The 26217-nt window shown below is 38.2% G+C and overlaps 1 protein-coding gene across 1 annotated transcript in view; it reads left to right on the top strand.

The window, feature by feature from the left end:
- LOC131666139 (5'-AMP-activated protein kinase subunit gamma-2) overlaps positions 1–26217 on the top strand; it is a 1183314-nt gene that overhangs the window by 899336 nt on the left and 257761 nt on the right. The window contains exon 12 of the mRNA XM_058938551.1: positions 22200–22378. Coding sequence (XP_058794534.1) covers positions 22200–22378 — 179 coding nt within the window. The remainder of the gene's footprint in view (positions 1–22199; positions 22379–26217) is intronic.

A 26217-nucleotide genomic window follows, 5' to 3' on the forward strand; every position in this document is an offset into this window, starting at 1 on the left:
ACAATCAATAAGCAGTACTACCTACAAGTTCAACGTCGTTTGCGTGAAGCAATCCGAAAAAAACGCCCGGATTTGTGGCAAAACAATTCATGGCTTTTGCACCACGATAATGCGTCTGCTCACACTTCATTGCTTGTTCGTGAATTTTTGGCCAAAAATGAAACTGTAACAATGCCTCAGAATCCATATTCGCCAGATATGGCTCCATGTGACTTTTTTCTATTTCCAAAAATAAAGAGAACATTAAAAGGCCGTCGTTTTACAAGCATAGATGACATTAAAAGCGAATCGCTGAAAGAGCTAAAAGCTATTACAAAGATCGAGTTTCAAAAGTGTTTCGAGGATTGGAAAAAGCGTTGGCATAAGTGTATTGTATCCGAAGGGGACTACTTTGAAGGCGACAACATTAATGTAGATGAATAAATAAATATTTTTTTCATAAAACGAAAATTCTCGTTATTTTTTGAACACACCTCGTACATGTCTTTGAAAACAGCCATATACTTTTTCTTATTAGAAGACTCATTAAAAGGACTACATAAGTCTGTAGCAATCAGTTCTCCAGGTTTACTCGCCTTTCTCCTGGTACCGAATGACAAACGATGTGCCTTATCGTAAATGCATGATTCGCAAATATCTCGATTTAACTTAACAGTAATGCCAAGCTCCTTTTGCAATAAAGTTTTCACGTGCTGTTTGTCTTGATGTCCCCATCTCTCGTGGTACAACTACAGTTGGGAGCTTTCTGCAACAGCTACGTACATCTTTATGTCGTCTGTTGGCGAAATTGGCTTGATTGCAGCTTTGAACAGCGTTCCGTGAACATTGCGGACTCCGCTCAGCAATACTTTGCTATCAACTTTGAGTGAGCACTGTGTGGCCATTGATTCGAAAATGCTTTTTCTATTTTTATCCTGAGCTACTAAAACAGAAAACAAATTCTTTGAAATATTGGGAACGTACCACACGTCATTCAACGTTATTATAAACTTCTCGTTGTTGACTGTAGACACGACTTTAACTGTGCCTTTTCCGACGGCCTTTAAAAATTGATTGCCAGCTGCCTTGATACCGCACAAATTATCAAATTCTTTAAAATCTATAAAGAAATCAAAATTATTTGTTACGTGTCTCGTTGCACTGTTGTCAATATACCAATCGACTCGGTCGATCTCAGCACTGAAAATTTCTTCTGAGACTGACAACGTAAAACCTTCCTTAACCTCAACAAAATTACTTTGATTTTTGTTTTGGCCATTTTGAGATTCGTTAGCTGTTCGACTCTTGGGTGGGCGTCCATCAGCAATCCATTGCCTGCATTCAGCGACCCAATGGTTCTTCTTGCCACAATAATTGCATGTTGTGCCCGCTCTTGACTTCTTTTTCACGTTGTGCTTTTGCTTTTCCGCTTTCGCAACTAAAGCTTCTTGTGAAAATTTCACACTGCTAGTATTTTTCTTGAAGTTTCTTTCGAACATACACAACTGTGTAGTTAACTCGTCAAATGTCTTCTCAGTATCTTTTGTCAACATCATCCAACTGGACTTAAACGTTTCAAACTCAGCAAGTAAAATATTTAATGTTTTACACACTAGCATCAAGTCCGGTAACTTGTTTTCTTTCCGAGCTTGAAGACCATTGTTGAGTTCACTCCAGAGATTTTTCAACTTTGCTAGATGCGTAGAAACGTCCTCGCCTGACGTCCAACTAAAAGCGTAAAACGCATCACTTATATGAAATAATTGATCTTTCGTTGTCGCATCGAACTGCTGTTGAAGGCTTCGCGCGCTGTTTGCTTGTCCAAAATCTTTTCGTATACAGCGTCTGTAACTGAGCTTGCAATCATAGATTTTGCGTAGCTATTTGCCTTACGATAAAAAGCCACCTTTTCTTTGTGAGCTTTCTTTTCAGCATCACTTACACTGTCAGGAAAAGCTTCGGGCTGCGTTACTTTGTTGTCTATAACATCTAACGCCCCTTCATGATAGTCGAGCAAATCGCGAATCTTTCGCTTCCACACCGGCCAGTCTGCCTCGCCAGTCAGAGGTTTGATGTGTTTAGCCAAATCCATGTCTTGGCTATTCAGCGATATTCGAGTACATAGTTTAAGCGTCTGTGCCCATAACCTAATACAATAAGTACTCGAAAACTCAGATATAAGTTTTAAGAATGAAAAAACGTTTTTATTTATTAGAACAACATATTGTGTCTTGTTGCTTTGACGTTTGTTTTTTGATTGATTGACTTTAGGTTTTGTTTTATAAAAAAAAAAGCGTCTGTTTGTGTTGTCAAGGTCAACTTCAATCAATTGTCTTTAAGAATAAATTAACATTCGAAACTTTAACTTTAACACGCTCAGCGTGCTCTCTCTCTCCCTCCAACCGTCTTTGTTAATTATTTACAATTAAAGATTTTTATAAATGTTCTAATATATTTGTATTTTACTACTTTACTTGAACACCCTACCTTCTCACGCCGACAACCGCCTTCGAATTTCCGACTTTCGTGCTTCTCAGCCAACGTGACGAATCTGCGCTGATCCGGCCGTCCTGTTGCTGACGGATACCGGACCTGGGAGGACAACTACGTCCAGGAATTTCAGACTTCGTTTACTCGACCATTCCCCATTCATTACTTTATATATTCACGAGGTAAACCGGGGTATAACCTAAATCCCTGTTATACATTAAAATCAAAACTATATAAAGTATAGCCTTTGTCCGAGATTTTCATTAAAAAAATGATGTTAACAGAACACGTGCAGTAAGTTTTGTTGGAGCGCTTCCTAGAGGTTAAACTAGAAAATATAATGACATCTAGACAAAGAGATGATATTGTGATAAATTAACTAGCCAACAGCAAGGAAATGCACTATGTCTAAAAAAAGTTTCTTTGTGTCTTAATTTCTGACCGGGTATTGTCTTCAGTGAATAATATTAAGGTTTGGAAAGTTTTCTTACAAGTATTAAAATTAATTAATCTATCAATATGAAACCGGGAATTTATGCGAAAATTAAATACATTGAAGATAATATTAGAAGCACAATACCCGTTGAGGATATTATTAAATTTGCCTCAAATTCAAAAGAGGCCATTGACTATTTCGACAAAGATTCGATCTACACAGTTTTATGGAAAGACGATAGCAAAGAAACGCCTATTGAATCAGCAATTCAAATTGCAGCTGTAAAAAGTGAGTATACTTTTTTTTTTTTTTTTTAAAGGAGAGTCTGAAACCATCTACGGACAACTGACGGAAGCCCGCCAAGTGTGGGACTCAGTAGCTTAGGCCACGAATACCCACCAAACATATCTCTCCTTGTTCGCACCGCAACCAGCCCGGAACTGTTTATCACATTACTTCAGACTGGGCGGCTGTCATTGCGTGTCCAAGCACACATTCATCCCTTTAATACTCATTCATTCCCGAGTAGGCTCAGAAATGTTCTCATTCATTCAATTTTCTTTCAATTTCAAGCATCCATCCGTCTTTTTGTTTCGTAACACATTTGAAACGTACAGCGCGATCTTACGCCATGCGTCAGCTGTTGTCAACATTACGTTCGTCACGTTTTCTGGCGTAATTGACCCTAATACTGTCTCCAGTCTCAATCTTTGTTCGGCCCAACGGTCGCACACGGAAAACTTGTGCTCCGCGTCGTCCCAAGACCACCTACAGTACACACAGTCTGGGGAAGTTACCTTACCCATTCTGTGCAGGTACTTTCGGAAGTATCCGTGTCCGGTCAGAAACTGGGTGAGATAGAAATCCATCTCCCCGTGTTTTCTGTCTTTCCACGGACCAACGTCTGGTATTAGTCTGTGGGTCCAGCGTCCTTGAACGTCTGTCGTCCATCTTGTCTGCCATTGTTTTGTCGTTTTCGTTCGTTCCTCTGTTGCAGCGTCGGCCCTCCCTACGGTCGCACTTCGGTCGTAAATACGTTTCCTTTCGCCTGCCAAGAGGTCGATCGGGATAACACCCGCGATCGCAAATATTGCGTTTTCCAAGACTGTTCGGTATGCGCACGCGATTCTTAGCGCTCCCGTTCTTTGTACTCTCGTCATAGTCTTTGCGCGCCTCCTTACCCGTAACGAGTTGGCCCATACCTCTGCTCCATAAAGCATGATGGAGTGGGTTACGCCCATCAACAGTCTTCGTATACTCGGTCTCGGTCCTTTCGCGTTTGCCATCAGCCTACTCAAGGCCTTGATCCTTTCACTGGCTCTGGCGGTCGCGTCTCGTATGCGGGGCCAAAAGTTCAGTTTCGTATTTAGTCACCCCCAGGTACTTTACCTCACTTTTGGTCTCCAGTCGTTCCGTACTTATGGTCATCGGTATTATCGTGTCTATTCTCTGTCTCGTCACTATCAGTAAGCCTGTCTTAAAAAGAGCCAGGCTCAGTCCGTGGTTCGTCATCCACCCATCCAAACGCCTCATCACCTGGCTCAGCTTGAGCTAAGCCAGATGTGTGTCGTGGGCTGTTATTACGGCTGCTATGTCGTCAGCGCAGACGACCAGACGGGTATCCAGGGGCATGTCGAGCTTTATTAGTCTCTCGTACAGTACGTTCCAGAGGTCGGGACCCAATATGGATCCTTGTGCCACCCCCGCTGTAATTTTCCGGTACTTCCGTCCTTGCGTCGTTTCATACGTCAGTTTTTGGTCCTTTAAGTAATTCTTCAAGACTCTTAGAAGGTAGGCGAGCATCTGAAAGCCGTCTAGTGCTCTCAGAATATCCACCCACCTAGCAGAGTTAAAGGCGTTCTTTACGTCTAATGTTACTAGGAGCATTATAGGTCTGGCTCCGTAGTAAATCTCGTCCATTCTGTCAACTACCTGTCTCACGTCTGTGATTGCTCCTATCGTTGAGCGTCCTTTCCGGAAGCCGTGTTGTCGGTCCGATAGATCGCCAGCGGCTTGCACCGCCGCGTTCAGTAGCAGTTCGTATAATGTGCCGGTCGTGTTGAGGAGGCTCAAGGACCTATACAAATTCGGCTTATCGGGGTTTCCCTTGCCTTTGCCAATGAGTACCAACCTCGCGTTCTTCCAGAGTTTACTGAAAACACCCGCTGTCAGGCACCCACTGTACAACTGCAAGAGTATGTCGGGCCGTCGAGTCGCTACATACCGTAGCAGTTCACCCGGTATACCATCTGGTCCAGGAGCCTTGTTCATCTTCAGCAAGGTTGTCGCTCATATAAGCTCTTCCCTTGTGAAGCAAGGACATTCTATTTCTTCGTCGGTGTTCGTGTCATCGATTCTGTCAGGATGCGTTGGAAAAAGACCCTCAACTATCTTTTCCATTGTCCTAGCGTCTTTTGTCTCCGGTGGAGCTCGGACGCCTAGTTTCCGGGTCACAATTTTGTAACCTATCCCCCACGGGTCCGAGTCCACCTCGTCTGTCAGTCGTGTCCAGCATTGTCGTTTGTTGTCCGTTATAGCTTGTCTCAGCCTTTTTCTGGCAAGTTTGTATGCCTCTGAGGCTTCTTCGTCATGTCTGTTTCTTTGTCTTTGTGCCTGACTACGTCGCCGGTGACATTCGCGTCTGATGTCTGCGATTTCTTGCGTCCACCAGTACATCTGTCGCCGGTCGCGTCCGTATCGTTTTTTCGGCATCGTAACGTCGCATAGGTGATGGAGGTATTTTTCCGCCTCCTCAGCTAACTTCTCCACCGAGTCACGGTCCATACCACTTCGAGTTGTTTTTGTAAAAGGCTCTGCATTTTGCAGTAGTCTGTCGAGCTCTTTTCTGTCCAGATGTTTCGTGTCCCATCGAAGAGGGGGTAACATGTTACCTCTTCGTTTAGTCGTATTTTCGTCTGTCGCTTCAAAGATGGTGTATTGGTGATCACTGGCCGTATATTCCTCGATCATTTTCCATCCTCTTATTCGCGTCAGTAGTCTGTCTGTGGCCAAGGTCACGTCTCGTATAGATTGACCTTACCCAGGTCGTCTAAATGTCGCCGTCTTTCCCTCATTTACCACTACTAGTTCCAGCCTCGCGGCCATCTCTAGTAGTAGCCGTCCTCGTCTGTTTATCGTGGGCATACCCCACTCAATCGCCCGCGCGTTAAAATCGCCCGCCACGATCGTATTTCCGGATATATTCCTCACTGCGTCTTCGATATCTGTCAGTCTGTTGGCATACTCCAACGCGGAATAGTTCGGTGACAGGTATACACTGACGATAACGACAGTGCCCACCCTCACCCAAACATAGTCCGCCCCGAACCCGCTTGCCGAGACTCGCATTGCTTCGTTTCCGCGTACCCACACCGCCGTCGTGTTCGATTTGCTAGTGAACCACGATGGCTCAGGTCTGTTCCTGTATTGTTCGCTTATAACAAGCACGTCTGCGTTCATCTTCATCGCAGTTTGAGGGAGGAGCATGTGTGCTACGCTACTCCTGTTCACATTACATTGTAGTATCGTCAGGGTCATTTTTTCTGTTTCGTCTTCAGTTCCATCAGTGCTGCTCTGTATACGGCGCACCTGCCTGATCCAGGCACGTGGGCCAGGTTCTGTCCTTCTATCCCCTTACAGAGGAAGCAGTCAGTAGTGTTTTTACACTCCTTGCCCACGTGACCCGTCTGTCCGCATTTCATGCAGCAGTTCTTTCTGTCCAGCCCTTTACATTCTCTCCGCGTATGTCCGTACCCGAGGCAGTTGAAGCATCTTTGAGGATGAATGCGTAGTCGAACTCGACAATTCATCCATCCCATTTTGATGCGTTCCCTGTCCATCAGTCTTGTTGCTTCCGTTGTGTCGAACTCGCAAACGATTCGCGCATTCCCATATGCATTTGGCGCAAAGAGATGCACTTTCTGCACCGAGTCCGTATTTAGTTCGCGATTGATCGCGTTCGCGATGTCCTGTACCGTCGTGACGCAGTCCAAGTCAGCAAACTCCAGCGTCACCCTGGAAGTTAAGTCTTTTATTGTCGCAGTCTATCCTAATACTTTCTGAAGTATCCTTTGGAAGTCCTGTCCTTACGACTTTTCCAGCCGTATTAACCCTTTGCGGCACAGTGGGAATACGTATTCCCACCTTTTTTCATAGCATTTTTTGCAAATTTAGAATAGTTTTTGATGAATTTACCTTGAGTTTTTTGTTGTTTTACGATTATAGGATGATATACAATTGAAATTTACGTCAATTGGTGCCACAACTTTTATTAATTTGTTAATATTGTTAAACAAAGACGAAAAAACAGCCCTATTTATAAACAAAATTCATTATTGAAGAAACTTTCAGTTATAATTTTACAAAAATTTATACAAAGGAGTTTTTGGGATCGCTAATCACGATTCTGAACTCAGAATTTTGAAATTTAAAATGGCGGATTCAAGATGGCGGCAAAAATTTGGTTTATATTTTTTATTTTATTGAAAAATGGTATACAAGGGTTTTTGCGATCGCTGATCACGATTTTCAACTCAGAATTTCGAAATTTAAAATGGCGGATCCAAGATGGCGGTAAAAATTTGGTGTATATTTTTTAATTTATTGAAAATTAGTATACAAGGGTTTTTGGGATCGCTAATCTCGATTCTGAATCTAGAATTTCGAAATTTAAAATAGTGAATCCAAGATCAGATTGATTTTTTTTTGTATTTTTGTTTTTTTTTAGTTTTTTTTTTTCACTTTTATATTTTTATCTTCTCACCTTCAATTTTTTAATTATCTTAGCTTTCTAATTCATTTCAATCTTTCAGGAATGATACTTCAAAAAGCAATTTCTGTCTACTTGTAAGCATAATGGTACGTTGCACGTAGTACATGACCATTTAGTTCGCACATCTTTTGTTTTTGTACTGCAGTGAGCGCATCTCCTATAATTATCAATAGGTGTTGGCATATGAGCAGATAGAGAGCGTCTTTTTTCAACAGAAACTTGTGGTTTGTGAAGATTCGTTTGTGTAGGTTGTCGCTTTCTTCCTTTTTTAGTTGGAATTTTGTGAGAAACCAATCGATCCACTAAAAGTAGTCTGAACTTCTTCAATGTAATGGGATTATCAGCGTTTATTTTTGAAAATATGATGAATGAATTTGTAATAGTTAGATCAATGAAATGCCAAAATAATCTGTGCCACCACCTTTTGGACTTTCGATCTATTTTATATGTAGATAACAAACGATCAGTGTTATCGACAAATCCCATGTATTTGTTGTAATCAGAGCACATGACTGGACAATCTACCTGCACTCGTGTCCCATCTTTCTGTGTTCGATTTACTGTTGTCACTTCGGATGGATCATGGTAATTTGACAGGAAACAAACACCTTTCTTATCCATCCATTTTATCCAAGTAATACGAGTATCAGACGTTCGAAAATCGTATTGTCCATGTTTCATTTGTTTGTCAAGCATTACAGATTTAGGTAACCCAGTACGATTGGAACGTACAGTTCCGCAAGCAAATATTTTGTCTTCTTTCAGCGAAATAAATAGATCGACACCAGTGAAGAAATTGTCAAAGTACACATGGTGATTTTTACCAACAAGTTCACGCGTCAAATCTTTGACAACTCGTGCTCCTAACTGTTTCTCAGAACTTTCGGTTTTGCCAGTATAAACTTGAAATTCACATACGTAACTGGACTCATCCGCACGAACCCAACATTTATATCCTCGTTTTATTGGTTTTGCTGGTGTTATGTCGCGACTACGTAGCCGTGACGTGTAGTTTTAGAATATGTATGATCATTCATTTATTAGTAATTATTATAGTGACAGGAACTTACCTGGGTTATTATTTAGAGTTAAATTGGCTGCTTAGCTCTATCTCGACGAAGTATATATGAGGTAGGTCGGTAATGATGCACGAACACTCGATTCAAGTAATTATTTATTTATTCAAAGACAGAAATGATTTCTCAAAAATAACAATAGGTGAATTATACGTTATTCGGCTGTCGCGCGTCGCGAATCAGCTCGTAAGAACTTTAACAAATTTTAATGTTATTGAGTAGTCGTGCGTCGCGAATCAACTACCGAAATGTCGAGTCTTCTGTTTTTATATTGACTCTTCGGCCCATATTAATGTGTTGAGTAATCAAAAAATCAAAATGTCGGGCGCCCCAAATTTTCGGACTACTCATCTTTTAATTTCGCTGAGTTTGTATTTTGTAAAAATGCCGTTCGTCGTTTATACATTATTTCGTTTTTCAATTGATTGCTGATGAAATTAAAATGAAGAAATAGTTACGTCTCGGGACGTAACACTGGCAAGTATTGCTTCAGGCTACTTCGAACTTTGAATTTTATCATGGATTCATCGATAGATTGATGTTTGCTTGGTTTCCAGCAAGTTTTGAATGTTTCTTGAAGTCTATCCAGCAATGGTCTCAATTTATACAATTTATCATAATTAGGCTCATCTTTTTTAGGTTCTGTGCTGTTGTCGGATATATGCAAATTACCTAATATGAATCCGAAACGAACAACCGGCATTAGCAAGCTTATATATGAATCCTTCAACTTTGTGTCACTCGACCAATAGTCGCGATAAGAAGGCAGTTTTTTTATTCCCATCAGAATATTAATTCCTAGAAAAATCAGTAACTCTTCTTTTTTGATCAATTGCTTTTCCTGAGTTTTCTCCTGTGTATATTTATTTGTTTGCTGAACTAGTAAATCCAGCATGTCGTCAGGAAAAAGACACAAAAAAATATCTAGTGGAGATTTTACGTTTTCGGGGATATTTGGTCCGAAATCAGCAGTGAATTGATCATCATCTCTATTTATTCCTTTTTTCTTCCATACTTCATTGCCAGAGCGTTCTCCTTGATCTTCATCTGAATCGCTGTCACCTTCATTCTCTTCAAGCTGATCTTCGGTTTCTACATTTATATCATCCTCCTCTTGGTCTGAATCAACAAGTCCATCTACTGACTCCGTGTCGCTAGGAATATCAGCGATTTCCATTTTGTATGAGATACGTTAATATTTGTAATTATAAAAAAACTCGACTACTTGATAAAAAAAATTTTTAATGCTACAGGATCGGTACAAGCTCTTACGAAAATTGCAACTCACAACAGATTTTAGTGTATTATACTACAATGATCCGTACGAATCTATTTTATCGCTCTAAAATTGTTTTTCCATCGGTCTCCAATAGATGAGTTGAAATGTTCAATGTGCTATACAACTGAAAGAATTTTTAACACTCGCTATATTTTTACTCTTATGTATACGTATATAATTTCACGATTATTGAAGTCAAGTAAGTTTGGTAATGATTTATCCTCTGATTTACTGAATTGGCATTGGATCTAATGGAGTACCAGCATACAGAAATTACAACATTTGAACAGATGACGGTTTGTTACAGCCTCTATTGATGGAAGGAGTTGACTTTTAAAAATATGGAACTTCAGAACTTTCCGCAGAACGAAAGGAAATTTTCGAAGAAATATGATTACCCATCCCGTAAACCTCTACATGCACATTTTCAGAAGAAATTCTGAAATATCAATATTTGCTGTCGTCTTGGATTCGTTATTACGAATTTCGGAAATTTGAGTTTAGATTCATAATTAGCGACCGCAAAAACCCTTGTATACCAACTTTCAATAAAATAACAAATATACACCAAATTTTTGCCGCCATCCGCCATTTTAAATTTCAAAATTCTAAGTTCAGAACCGTGATCAGCGATTCCAAAAACCCTTGTATACAAATTTTCAATGAAATAAAAAATATACATTGAATTTACGCCGCCATCTTGGATCCGTTATTTTGACCGCCATTTTGAATTTCGGAATTCTGAGTTCAGAATCGTGATCAGCGATCCCAAAAACCCTTGTATACCAATTTTCAATAAAATAAAAGAAAATAACCCAAATTTTTGCCGCCATCTTGGATCCGCCATTTTTAATTTTGAAATTCTGAGTTCAGAATCGTGATCAGCGATCCCAAAAACCCCTGTATACCAATTTATACGAAAACTGGTTTCTCTGAAAAATGTATGCCGCAAAGGGTTAATACAGCACCGTCCTTGGTTTTTCTAATTGTCCGAACATCTACCTTCTCTGTCTTGGGGTCTACCATCTGTCTGATAATCCGTAAGACATCGGCGTACAGTTGTCCTTCCGCCGGCTTGATCAGAATGGTCCCGCGCCTGGTTTTCAGGTTGGGACACTCCGATCCTCGACTTCTGTGTCTGTCTGTCGTCTTTTGTACCGTCTCTTTGTCAGTCTTTTTCTTGTTCCTTTTCGTTTTTTTTTTATAACGGTGGCCCAGTCCTCTTACATCTCCGCTCTCATCTCAACATCCTCCGAAGGAGTCTGTTGAGTGGTATGCCTAGAGCCATACCGCTTTAGCCATCTCAGTAGCGACATTTCCAAATTGGGCCAGCAGGCTTCGGGGAATGGTCACCTGGATCACATCTGGCTCTTCATGGGCTTTCTTGACGGGTAACATTCTCTGTAAAGTATTCATCTAAATTAATAAAGGCTAACAAAGAAAAAATATTGAAAGCAGTGAAGCGTAAGCGGAAGCAGGGCAATAAGCGAGCCAAGGGCAGAAGTGACTGTAGAAGGTCTTGAAGAGTATAGCGTAGGCTTAGTGTTGTTATAGTGTCGTGTAGTGTAAGCACGCCGTGATAGAGGGATGTTAAGCGTCAAGCTTGCCTCTAGGGCGCAGCCGCCAAGGCGAGGTCGTTACCAATAGCGGTATGGCTTTCTTGGAACCACGTTGTCGGCCTCTTTTTCAATGAGCAATGATCGTTGGTACCAGAGGAGCTGGGCTTGGACTCAATTGAGTCTTCACGTCATCATTCACAGGCACACAAGAAGCTGCTACCATTGATTCCTCCATCACTAGTAGAGCATCTTTGCGTGCGCTTTCATCAATGAAAAGCTTTAAGTCTTCCCCGTACAGGGCGTCACCCTATCCTGTGTCGCGTCCAAACGAAATTGCTCGGCATCGAAACAGCGCTTCATGTCACAGACGGCAACCTTTCCTATATCGACTCCATTCTCATTTCGAAGCTAATAAGAATTCATGTCAAGACGAGACAACAAATGGGCCAGCGTATTTAGGGCAGAGTTTAGCTGCTATGGCTTTGGCAGCAGAGGAGAGTACTCGGCTCTTTACCCAAACTTTATCATCGATGTCGTAGTTAATATCGTGATGTTTCCGATTGTATTACTTCTCTTGTCGCAGATGAGCAACTTCACTTCTCTCGCGGGTATCGCCTCGTAATTCGTCAAGCTTTTGCATGCGAGACTATCATTCTTCATGGGCCTTAGTTTCGCTGCTGTAAAGCAGCTCGCTCTTCCTTGCGTCGTACGTTATATGGTGGTTCTGAATTCCGTCCGTAATTTAAGAAGGCTGGACTGGAGCGAGTAGTCTCATGGATAGCAGTGTTGTAGGCAATGCCAAACTCGCCAATATGTTTGTTCCACTTATTATGTTTATCTACAATAAATGCCGCGATCATAGTTTTGATGGTGCGGTTTATTCGCTTGGTCGGGTTCGATTTGGGAGAATAAGGAGCGCATGTGCCGTGAAAGACGCTATGTGCATCTAAGAAAGAGTTGACTAACGAGTTTTTAAAGGGCGTGCCATTGTTAGATAGAAATCTATCAGGGATTCCAAAACTTAAAATGATGCAATGATTAATCTCTCTCTTGATCGTTTTGGCATTGGCCTTGCGGATCGGAATACACTCTATTCATCTCGTGAAGATATCCATGAAGATGAGTAAGTGTTCATTTCCTTGAGGCGGTCTCGGAAAGGGGCCCGTCGTATCGTCACAGATGATTTCCCATGGACGGGAAACAACGTGTTTTTCCATCAGTCCGGCAGGGGCTCGTTGTTCGACTTTAATTTGTTGGCACACTTGATAGTTACGTACAAAGTGTGCAGTATCTTTGTAGACACTTGGCCAGTAATAACGCAGCACCACCGTCTGGTGAGTTTTGTATCGGCCTAAATGGCCGGCTGTGGGTTCCTCATGACATTCCATGAGGAACCTACAGCCGGCCATGACATTCCATGCTCGCGCTGTTCTCTTGGAACAACGAGCTTCCAAACGTCGTCGTCTCCCATGAAATCGTCGATCAGAGGGACGGGTCGGTACAAATACAAACGACCGCCAACAATCTTCCAGTAAGGGTGTGCTTTTGGATCCCGTTCGACCTGCAGAAACTTACGCCAGTACCACGGGTCCTTTATATCTTTAGCAACAGTGAAAGACGTTAGCGAAGCTACTACGTCTTCATCTGTCTCATACATACGAGAAAGCGCATCGGGCATGACATTATCCTTGCCCTTGCGATTTACGATGTTGAAATCGTATACCTGGAGGCGCAAAGACCATCGGCCTAACTTACTATTAGGCTGCGTCGATTTTAGAGCCACACAAGGCTGTGGTGATTAGTCACCACTGTGAAGTGATATCCCTCGATGTATGGCCGGAATTTTTCTATTGACCAAATAACTGCAAGGCATTTACGTTCGATCACCGATAGTCGGCGTTCTGTAGGCGTGAGATTGCGACTAGCAAAATACAGGACGCGGTCCCCTTCTTCTGTCTTCTGAAGTAAGACATTGCTGAGGCCCGTATCACTTGCATCACACTCAAGAGTGAACGGCGCAAAGAAGTCAGGTCTTGCTAAGACAGGGGCCGTAGCAAGAAGTGCTTTTATCTGTGTAAAAGCGGTATGGTGCTCTTCCGTCCAAACGTACTTGGTGTCCTTTTTCGTGAGAGACGTAAGAGGTGCAACCAGTATAAAAAAATCCTGCAAGAATTTGCGGTAACACGAGGCCATACCAAGACAACGTTGCAATTGTCGTAGATTTCTTGGCACCGGATACTCTAAGATTGGTCGCACTCTTTCAGGGTCTGGCCGGCAACCATCACGATTGATTAACACGCCGAGATAACGAATTTCGAACACGCATAAATCCTATACGCACCTAATCCCCTAGATGAAATTAGTTTAAAATTTAATCCGTAATACGAGAGGGGTCCATAAGTCTTTACAAAATCCAAGAGATGGCGCTCGTCACGCTTAAGTTATGATGTTTTTGGCAAGCTATACTACTAACTAGATATCGTACAAAGTTTCAGCCGATTCATTAAGTCGTTTTTTTGTGAGCGTTGGTTGAACAAAAAGTTATTGATTTATTTGAAAAATGGAAAAAACAAAGTTTCGAGCGGTGATAAAACATTTTTATTTGAAAGGCCTTACACCAATAGAAATCACAGTTAAGTTGAACGCCGTTCATGGCAAGTCTGCCCCTGTGTTTAAGACTGTTTATAACTGGTAAATGAATTTAAACGCGGTCGTACAACAACAAAAGTTGAAACTCGTTCAGGACGCTCCGTAGAAGTGAGTACGCCCGAAATGGTCAATAAAATCCACGATATAGTGTTGAGTAATAGAAGATTAAAATTGTGAGAATTAGTTGAAACCATAGGGGTATCAAAGAGTACAATTATTTCAATTTTGCATGAAAAATTGGGGAAGAAAAAAAAATCAGCAAGATGGGTGCCGCTTTGCTCACTGTTGAAAACAAACGAACCCGCGTGGTTACCTCTGAGGCTCTTTTGTCACGCATACGTCGTAATCCGGAAGACTTTTGGCATCGAATCGTAACTGTAGACGAAACATGGGTACCTACTACACTCCTGAAACCAAAGAACAGTCCAAACATCGGATTACCGCAGGAGAACCAGCCCCAAAGAAGGCAAAGACAGTAAAGTCAGCTTGCAAGATTATGGCCACGGTTTTCTGGGATGCATATGGAATCATCTACATCGACTACTTGGAAAAGGACCAGATGATCACTGGACAATATTATGCATCATTATTAAGTTAGCTGAAAGAAAAAAATCAGAGAAAAAAGTCCTCATTTGAACAAAAAAAATGCCTCTTTCTTCAAGACAATGCTCGAGTTCACAAGTTCACACTCTGCTCGCAAATCAACTTATAATATAATATAAATCGCACTAAAGCATAGCCTACGCAATGTTTACATAAAGAATGTATAGAGCAAATTGTAAATTTCTATCTGTATATTGGCTAGGACAGCAAGTCGCGCTATGGCATGCCAACACGTAACTTTATTTGTATTTATAATTTTTGAGCAAATTGGTAATTTCAAAAATATGCTCGACTCTCAATACAACCAATAGCTTCGAGAATATACGTTTCTTTAGCGACAAAATTATAGTCGTTTATGGTTTGGTATTTGATAGCGAACGTTACACATGTAGCTTGCCGCGCGGTTTGTGTTTACAAATAACACGCTGTGAGCGAACGCGCATTCCTTGTCCTTCCTAGATTTCGAATTTCCAAAACTTTTATCTCAGTAAGATTTTCGCTGCGCACGCCAGCACCATAAGGTTTGGGTGCCAAAATGTAACCGGGATTTAGACCGCTACAATATATTAATTAAACCAAGATCAAGTAGTAGCTGGTACTATTGCAGCTCTTTGCGGGATTACGTTCTGCTACACAAGATCGGCCCGGTAGGTCAGATCGCCAACTGACAGAGCGTCGTGGGTTACGCAGCTTAAATCGCGAAAGTTGAGGGAAGCGATAGGAAGGAAAGGGTAGTCCAAAAGAAAAGCCATGCAGTTTTAGTAGTATACAAATATATATATATATATATATATATATATAGTTTATGCATGTGTCAGTGTACAGGACGGTTCAGAAAGAGCGGCAAGATAGACAAAGCGAGACAGAGATTCAAGGAACGGTCGGTACTTACATTAGTCGATGCCTCTCAATTACGATTCCGCAAGTGTGCCGAATTCGCCTATTTGAATAGTCGCTTATCCCGAAAGAGAGGAGGTGTCGCACCGACAATTGCACCTCACGAACTAGTCACAATCGAAGGACACTCTTCTGCCACGACGCGATTCACAAAGAAAAACTAAAACGAGTATACGCACGACCGAATGACTCTGCACGATTGGCGAGCTATCGACTAATTGTCGGCCCTTCGTCACGCGGCACGTGGCGCGCGGCTCGTCACGTATATAGTTACGTCTACACGCGCACGCGGTCTCTCTCTGTCGGTACTCTCTCTTACCATGATCTGCGCAGCCGTCGTCTGATCCTGCTAAGGAGAAACGTAATTCATATAATATAACATTATAAATATATGGTATTCTTAATAATATCGTCGTAGAGAGAGAGAGACATAACGAGTTGACATCAAACTCGTTATAATGTAAAATAGGTAGTAGACGTGAAATAGCTAGTAGACATAGGAAGGTTTTAGAAGATAGCACCCATATTTTAGTTTTTTAAGATTATCGATAAATTAATTATGCTGTTAGATAGTTCATCAAAAAAGCACCAACTTTTTTATTTACCATTTGTTAGTTCGTCCTCGAAAAAACCCTCATAAAACATAAAGTATGTCTTGAGTGCTGGGCTCCAGCACCCAAATCCGGTGTGCGTTAAAATCTAAAAAAAATCATTTAAAAAACAAATAATTTATGCACCAATCATTAGTTCATGAGACGAAATAACGGCACCCAGGGTAAAATCGTTGATAAATCAATTATTTACGCAGTGAACAATAAAAAACTGTTTTGGCATATGAATGATTAACGACCGCAGTGGCGCCCATGCTCCCCACATTAGCCCGGGTACCCCCGCTCTCACGGATTCAGCTGAAGGAATAGAGCGTTTTCCTAACATTTTCTTTTTTCCATAGACTAATGCCTATATATTCATCTTTGTGTAATCAAAAATAACCCTTTCCTTATAACCCCAGAGTATTTTCCCAAAAATCTTCCAAACGTATCGAAAAAAGAAAATGTTGGGAAAACACTCTAGGGCTATAGGGAAAGGTTATTTTGGATTGTATGAAGATAAGTATATAAGCACTTGTGTATGTATACATATACATGAATATTTAGACTAGACATAAATAAAATATTTTATTTAAGGGGGTATCCTCGTGTAAATGGCGAAAAATGAATGCGATTTTTAGGATTTTTTTTTGAAAAAACTATAAATATTTTCATTTGAAATTTGAACAGGTCCTCAACGTTTATTTCACCATACAAAAAAAAAAATTTCTTTTCCAATTATTACAAATAGTTGAAGCTTAATATATTATTGAAGAGACACACAAGTTTTTTTTTTTTCGTTTTGTGCCACGTTTAATGACCGCTGTATCAATCTGAAACATACCAAAAACATTTTTTTGTTATTATAGTACGAAAAACTCGTCGATAAACTACATTTACGATTATAAAAAAATTTACTAAAAAAATGGCTGACTTTTAAACAAATTAAGAAAAATTTTTTTTTATTTTTATTGCAAAAAAATGGTTAAATAATAATTTTTTTCAAAATCCTTTTAGTTTGTCGACTAGATAATTAAATTACCTTTAAAATGGTTTTTTTTTTTTCGATACGTTACAAATTCGCGGAGTAATCGTCGGCAGAAACTCGAAAAATCATTTTTCGAGGAAACCCGAGAAAACGCGTTTGCAATAAATCAAAATTTCTTTTTTCATATTTTCACTTTCAAAACCATTTTTTGAATTTACCTGCAATGCCTGGTCCATAGAGCAAACCTTCTGACTTTTCTAAGTGCACATTTTCCGCTGCAGTTTTCATTTTCTTCAATAATCGAGCTTCTTTTGAGCAACTCTCACTTCGAGCATCTTGCCGCTTAACTCGCTCTTGGTCCACTGTTTTCGCATAACTGGCTGTAACGTTACCGACTTGCAAATCTAATATCCTCATCATCTTTAAAATGCCTTTGAATCCATCATTGAAAACTACAGCAGCAATATAAGCAGCAATTTCAACAGTTTTAGGGCCAGAATGTAAATGTTTTGGAGCTAGACGCCACACGAGCGCGTTGAAACTTTCGTTGGCTTTTTGAGTGAAACCGCCTAAGCATCTTTTCAATAAATCTTCTTTCGAAAGATCTTTGTAGATTGGTAATAAGTGCTTTTGCAAGTCAACATGTAAAGTTGGAGGATGTTCATATACATTTGCCCCTACAAGGCGTGATGATTGCCACCCGCACCAGCTGTCAATTCCAGGAGGGCAATTTTCGTGCATTGGATTTTCATCTGTAAAGCACAGGTGATAATAAGTTGACATTATGGCTTTCTTCATATCTTCAACGGAGTCCACGTTCCTCCTTATTGCTAATCCGTAATATAATTAGTCAACTTTGTAATTAGTGCATCTGTGAGTTTACCCTTTCCGTCTAATTTTTCAGCTTTTTTCAAATTGCGCAGTCTTGTTCCCATTCTCTTTTGCACATGGCCAATGCACTCACATTTAGTACCTTTATAGGCATCACCGTAAGGATTTTCGTTCAATATGGCTAGAAATGTCTTTGAGTCGCCATCACCTATATAAACTGTATACATTACACCGTGTAATCCTTGTGATCGCAAAAACATTTCGAGTACGGCATCGACCTCCATTTTACCAGCGGAGCCTTTATGAATTGCACTGCACTCATCAGCGTGATTCTCATACCAATCATTATATTCCGGCGTATTTTCTTTATAAGGACACGTAGAGCAACCTTGACAGAGCGTACTTTTCACAATCAAGTCAATAATTTTTCCCGTCTCGTATGCTATCAACGTTGTAACACCAATTTTTGACAAGAAGCCACGCTTCTTCCACGAGCCATCGCCTGATACTTTTAACTCTAGCAGTGGTCTGTTGTTTTCCTCATTTAATTTCGTTTCTTCTTTGACGGCGTTATCACAACTTGTGAGAAAACAAGCCTTCGAGGCATCATAAATATGCTGCAGTATACCATCATAGGCTTTCTTACTGAGACCTTCGCCAATATCCAGTAAACTTGCAAATAAGTTAATTCCTTTCAAGCCAACACCTAATAATCTCATTACAAATACTATACGACGGTTTATTTCGAATCCATTATTGATGAAGGGTCCTGAATCAACTTTACTTTCACCACACCTACACGAAACAACGAGTTTCCAGCCTATGCCGCGGTGCCCAGCTTCTAAAAACTTTACAGGTCCTTTGCACGATTTGCAACACAGCAATTCAGACAATACAGAGAACATAGTCACAAACTCAATGATGCGATACCGGTGCCCATTATTTATTGTGATTTCGTCCTCCGATGCCAACGATAATTTTCTTGCACTCGCACTGGCACCTTTCGGTTCGCCTGTTTCAGTTGTAAAGCGGTTTCCATAAAACTTTCTTTTGCGCTCTGATGCACGATATCTTGAGCCTCCCTCGCCCTTCGGATACGAAGAAGATGACGTGGTAAAACGTGCAGACTTGCTTATAACTCGGAAGCCACGAGAGAACTGAAACAGCTGCAGTAATCGCGCCGAAACTAGCAGTTCGAAAGCTATACTCTACAACCTCATCTCAAAAGTATAATAGACATGAAAAACGTTATATTTCAAACATGGCTGTATACATCGTATTGTATACCTTTGGGTCCCTACTCGATGGGGGGCCTTTGTGTTAGAGCGCTCACCTGTTTGCCTGCTCCGCGCGCTGACGGACCTTTCCGAAAACGGTCATAAAATTTAAACCGCTTAGAATTTTGCTCTAAAATTTTAACAGCATACTTTTGAAAGGTTTAACTTTCAAAATATGCACACAAAAAATCGATTTTTTTCGCCATTTACACGAGGATACCCCCTCAATATTTAGACCACCAGTCATGGCCACTTTGACCTTACTCGGCTGCAGCTCTCGACCGCGATCCTTGATTTAAAATTTATATAGTAGTTGAGGATATCTTTGTTATTATTTTTTGATTATTTATATTATATTATGCTTATATACATTTTTTGTAAAAATTATCATATTTATATGTTTTTTTTGAAGATCGACATGAATGCCATCTGCGCTGCATCAACTCGAGAAAAAGTAGTTAGCGTAGATGTGCTAAACCTGTCATTGGTCGATGATGAATCACTTGAATTATTTTACGAATCTCAAGATCTTTAGGATATAGAATGTGACGACGTAAAGTCAAATAATCGTAATCAAATACATCAAATTCTGGAGTAAAAAGTTAATAAAAAAATATATTATTTTATATTTTGTCACAACCTGGTACCGATATTGACATTTTGAAATAAAATCTTTCAGCAAAGATTTTTATGAACTCTGAAAAAGAGCTGTCACCATAGTTAATAAAAAAATCAAATAAAAGAAGGTTTAGTAAAGCTTCTGATGACGATCTGACTTGCGACTTTGGAATAGAGGATCGTACTATTCCTAAGGTGAAATTATCTAATCGAGAAATTGCAATGCTATCACATAATCTTTTTAAAAAAGAAAAGAATAAGATAGATGTTGGTTCAGAAGGAGATGATCAATCTGGAATAGGTGTTGATGATAATAGTCTTGTTGATTCAGAAGCATCCAATGAAATGAATTTTTTTTCAAATTTTGGTAAAAAAGGAAGTGTATCTAAAGAAGGTGAAACAATAAGTAAAATTTAATTTTGTATGATTCTATCGTTTATTTTACTTTTATAAATAAATATTTTCAAAATACATATAAATAATTTTAGACAATGTATATATGGTGAAATAAAGATTTTAAAATCCTCTATGTAGAATGAAAGGATTGTCTAAAGTTGAAAGACACTAGTAAATTTACCAAACAAATTTTGAGATCTATGCATAGAAACGAAGATGGCTTCTATAAAGAGGCGCTTAGTAGAAGATGTATTAAACCGGAATCGCCTTCTTACACGCTGAATGGCAAAAATCGACGAATTTTGCTGACCCATATGGAACAGTTAACAATAACTAGTAAGAAAGTTAATGTTTAAATTTTATAATTATTCAAATATATAGTAAGTTTTTACATTTAAGGCTTATTTTCTTGCAGAATGTTTATCTTATTTCTATCAGAAGGTTTTAAAGCTGAATAATAGGCAATTGTTAAACAAAGCTTTAGGAGGATATTAACGTAGTATTAAAGAAAATGAAAAAAAAGCGAGACTAATTAACTTTTACTAATATCGTTTGAAAATATACTTTTCATATTTTATATTTTATACTTTTTCATTCTTTATAAATGTACGACTAATAAAATTAATTTCTTCTACTCTCTATAGTATCTATATGCTATATACTCTCATCTTCTTACTTGAACCATCACAGTAACAGCCTTATCTAGTTTCTTATTTCTATTGTCCTAAAAACTCAGCTGCAAATCCGCCTGGAATCCACCTAGAAATCCAGGATATAAATCCCTTAGAAATCCACCTGGAATTTACCTAGAAATCCACGTAGAAATCTACCCGGAATTCCATCTGGAATCCACCTGGATTCAACCTAGATTTCCAGCCTGGAAAGACACCTGGAATCCTGCTGAAAATTCAGCATGGAATCCACCTAGAAATTCCGACTAAAAATCAACCTGGAATCTACCTAGAAATCCATCTGGAAATCTACCTCGAATCCACCTGGAAATCCAGCCTGAAATCCACCTGGAAATCTAGCCTGGATATCCACCTGAAATCCAGGTGGAATCCAAGCTGATCCAACTGGAAATCCAACTAAATATCCTGCTGGAAATACAGGCTGTATTTCCAGCAGGATTTTTTCACTAGGGATGCGTTTGTTCATTTCGTTATTTGGTATAAAAAATGTGCTTCCATAATGCATAAATGACATTTGTCAGAACAACCTCATCTGCTTTCTGTTGACAGAAATGTAGGGGTGTTCATAATCAGACCATCGTCAGAACCGAATCTCTTACCCTATATTTTTGTTCTTTACTTACACTTATTATTTCCTTTATGATACAATAAAACTGTTGATTTGAATAAAAATTACCTTGTTGGTATAGAATCACATCACACAATACGGAGGTAGCTACACGAGTTGCTTAGAGTAAGAGAGATGAAAAAAAACAAGATGGCTAGCAACGGTGCAACGGACGTATAAGCGACAATTCATCTAAGTAGTGCGAATTTATCGTGACAATGAAAATATATAAAATTAGCTTTTTACGTATCACTAATACATGTACTATAAATTAAAAACAAATTATAAAAAAATTATTCATAATCAGGTGATCTCATTAACCTATCGTCAATAAAAGATCTACCTAGACGAGATCATATGAAAGAGCTCTAAATATCATCATCCATTATATTCATCCATATTTAATTTGATTACTTATCTATCATAAAATACGGTTATTAATTAATTATTTTTATTTATAGAGGTTTTGAGAGAGCAAGTTCATCCTTTAATTAGTATCGGACCTGATGCATCTTTATTTGAAGCCATCCAAACTCTCATAAGGAACAGAATTCATCGATTACCTGTGATAGACTCCGATACTGGAAATGTACTCTACATATTAACTCATAAAAGGATATTACGATTTCTTTTTCTATATGTAAGTGATTTTATATTCTTAATATAATTATCTTTAATATCTTAAAAGAAAAATATAATAAATATCTTAAAAGAAAAATTCAACACTCCGAATCACTTATTTTGTTCAGTCTTGATGAATGAGTACGTTCCAGACTATCACGATTAACTTCAAATGTATTGGAAACTGATTTTCCTGAAACTTGGTAAAATATTATCTATATAATAGTAAAATTGACTATAAATTTTTAAACTATCCTGATAGATAGGTCAAAAATTATAAATAATTAAAATATATTGATGAAACTCTTTCAAAAATTTATATCACCGCGATCGTTAAAACCATTAATCTCATTTTTTTCAAGTACTCGTAAAAATATGAACAATCAAAGTATCGATGTAAAACTACCTATCCAATAATATTCAAAAATTCACTAACGTTTTTTATGAACAAATGGCTATTTTTTAAAAAGTATATTTTTAATTTTTAAATTCCTTTTTTGTTGGATTCCTTCATCTTTTTACTAAAAGAATAAATTGATAAATTAGAATTAAAATTATAGAACAGGTATTATATCAGAAACAGTAAGGGATAATATTGAACACTATAATAAGTGTGATTGCTACTTGTTATGTCTCGCTCTATCTCCTATCTCAGTCTTACATTCCATTATATTTGAAATTTTGATATTATAAAATTGTATTGTGGTGTTCTTGATAGTTGGCGTGTAAGATAAGTGAGAAAGCTGGCCTGTTGACGCGAAGGTTTCGTAAGAGAAGATGCAAGACACTCGTATAAACGTCGCCTTTCTTTTTTTTCCTCCTTCGGATTGGTGTCTTTTCATTTCTTTGCGAGTGCAACCGATTGAACGTACTGGTATCTTACTACCTGCACTCAACCTAATGAGCTATAAAGCTATCCGTGCGCTTGCAGCGAAATTAAGCGACAACCAGGGCTAAGTCAATGTGAGTACCGATCGTATGACTTGCTCTTTCTCTATCTCACTGCCGTCTGTATTTACTCTGGGCTTACTTTTCTATAAATATCTTTACTTTAACTTGCTTGTCATTATTTACCTTGGCATTGAGCTGCAAGACGTTCTAGCTGGCCATAGAAGCTTGAACCCACGATGAAGCTGAGCCACCATACCAGGCAAGCTTGTCTACACCAAGCTGTCTGCCCTTCGCATATTTTCCCTAAGATTAACCCTCAAAATTTTATATTAACGGGCCGAGACGTTGCATCAAAACTCCACTACAGCGCTTACTGCGCCAGCCTAAGCTGATCCCGTTGCCGACTGATTATTAACCTTTTCTATCACGGTGGTCTTGAACTATAACGAACGATAAGCGAAAAGACGAATACCCGAAAATTGTGACAAGTAATCGATTTCTTAGGCATTGTAGGAGATGTAGGAAGGCAAATGAAAATAATCCTCTTGGCCGTTTCTTTTTGCGATCAAAGAAAACCTTTTTTGTGTAAAAGTAAAAAAATGTATTTAAAATTATAATTTTAAGATTGATATATTTCAATCTATTAGCATATAAACAAAAACAAACAACACTATGAAATCACATAACTGTTCGAACATCAATGTTCATCAATTAACTTACCCTTGCCTCTCTCCTTTATTGCAATTAATTAATCGTACAGATTAAACAATAACTATATATTTATACAAAAAAAATACAAAAAATCAAGATAATATTATTTCCAAAAAATCGGTTTGATTATAAACTTAACATTTTCTAAGTTTTTTTTTTGTTAACACCGATAACTACTAGGCACTAAACAAATATCATTATAATTTAACAAAATAATACAATATTTTACAACCATAATTTAAAGTATAGTTCTAAAGATGTCGGTTATTATATTCACAAACTACTTTCAATAAATTTAGAGCATATCTTTCATTTGATTTCTTCCTGAATATAAAAAGATGTTTGAATTTGAATGAATAATTTATTTGACGTGTAAATAAAGTTATTGAGTTAATCATGATGTTTCACACAAACAACATAAATGCTGGTCGTGAGGCTGAGAAAAAAAGGTACAGTAACAAAGAGAAGAAGATCCTAAAAATAGAAATCCTAAAGCCTTCACATCCAATTCTGCAATCAAAGTAGAAAGAAGATTCAGGTGTAAGTAAGATATAAAAATAAATAAACAACATATTCCAGTTGTTGATGGAACTCCGTTAAAACCACCACCAATTTTAGTAGCTGTTGTTGGACCACTAAAAGTAGGAAAATCTCTAATTATACAATGTTTTATAAAAGGCTTCATAAATCAACCTTTGACAAGTATCGCTTGTCCTGTAATATGATTGTCAGGCAAAAAAAGAAGAATTACACTTATAGAATATAATAATAACATAAACAGTATGATAGATATCGCTAAGGTTGCCGATTTAGTTTTATTATTGATCGATGCCTCTTTTAAATTTGAAATAGAAATATTTGAATTTCCAAACATATGTCAATCACATAGTATGCCATCTATTGTAGGTTTTTTGACACATTTGGATATAATTGAAAATGCCAAACAAATGTGTATGATCAAAAAGTTACTGAAATATCGTTTTTGGACTGAAATCTACTCTAGAGTAAAGTTTTTTTATCTTTCCGGTTTACTGCATGAAGAATACCTAAAATTGGAGATAAAAAAATCTAGTAAGATTTATCTCAGTGATGAAACTCAGTCCTTTTATCTGGAGAACAACACATCTTTACATGTTAGTTGACAGAATTGAAGACTTGACTGATCCTGAAGCTATTCGACAGAATCCAAAAACTGATAGAACAGTTTCTGAACGTAACATACTGTCTTGATTCCCTTGTGATTTTTTTAAATGATAAATTTTGTAATGATGCAAAAAAGGGAAATAGTGATAGATGGAAAGTCACTTAATTTTAATTATATTCAGTTAATACTTTGTTGTTTTTCTATTAATAAAGCCTGAAGTGGCCAGCAAATGTGCTGACGAAACGTTGCTGAATATAATTAAAATTAAGTGATGTTCCATCTATCACTATTTCCCTTCTTTCCATCATTACAAAATTTATCATTTAAAAGAACAGTTTCTGTTTATAGATACGTTCGTGGTGTAGGATTTAACAAGGAATCATCAATACACATATCTGGCTGTGGAAATCATAAAATCAAGAATATTAACTTCTTATCAGATCCATGTCCACTTCCAGGACAATTAAAGAAGAGAGCTCTAGGTAAAAGAGAATGTTTAATACAATATATAGTTATTTGACTTGATAAATTTGTTTGTTTTTATCTATATGGTAATATATTGAAATAATTCAATTGTGAAATTATAATTTTAAATTCATTATTTTACTTTTACACAAAAAATATATTTTTTGATTGCAAAAGAGAACGGCTAAGAGGATTATTTTCATTCGACTTTCTACGTCTTTTACTTATTTAATAAGCAGTATCAAATTTATATTTAATCCAATAAGTTTTACTACAATAATAAATTACGATGGAAACATTAATGCAAAGAATGGACACCATGCTAAATATGCTAACGACATTAGTGAGCAAAATAACTTTATGAGTACATTGAAAATAAGTATCTTTAACGCAAATGGACTTATGCAGAGATATGTCGAGCTTAGAGTATTTTTAGTCCATGAAAATATTGACATCATGTTAGTAACAAAAACACATTTTACAAGCAAAAACTTTCTTCACATTCCTAATTACACAGTACATAAAATAAATCATCCACTAAGTAAAGTACATAGAGGTTCTGCTATTATCATCAAAACAAAAATAAATCATTAGATTCACAAATACACTAGTCAAACTTTTCTGCAAGCAACTAGTGTAATCATAAA

Source organism: Phymastichus coffea, unplaced genomic scaffold, assembly GCF_024137745.1.
Source record: "Phymastichus coffea isolate CEN01 unplaced genomic scaffold, Cenicafe_Pcof_1.1 PCOF00003, whole genome shotgun sequence".
Taxonomy (NCBI): Eukaryota; Metazoa; Arthropoda; class Insecta; order Hymenoptera; family Eulophidae; genus Phymastichus; species Phymastichus coffea.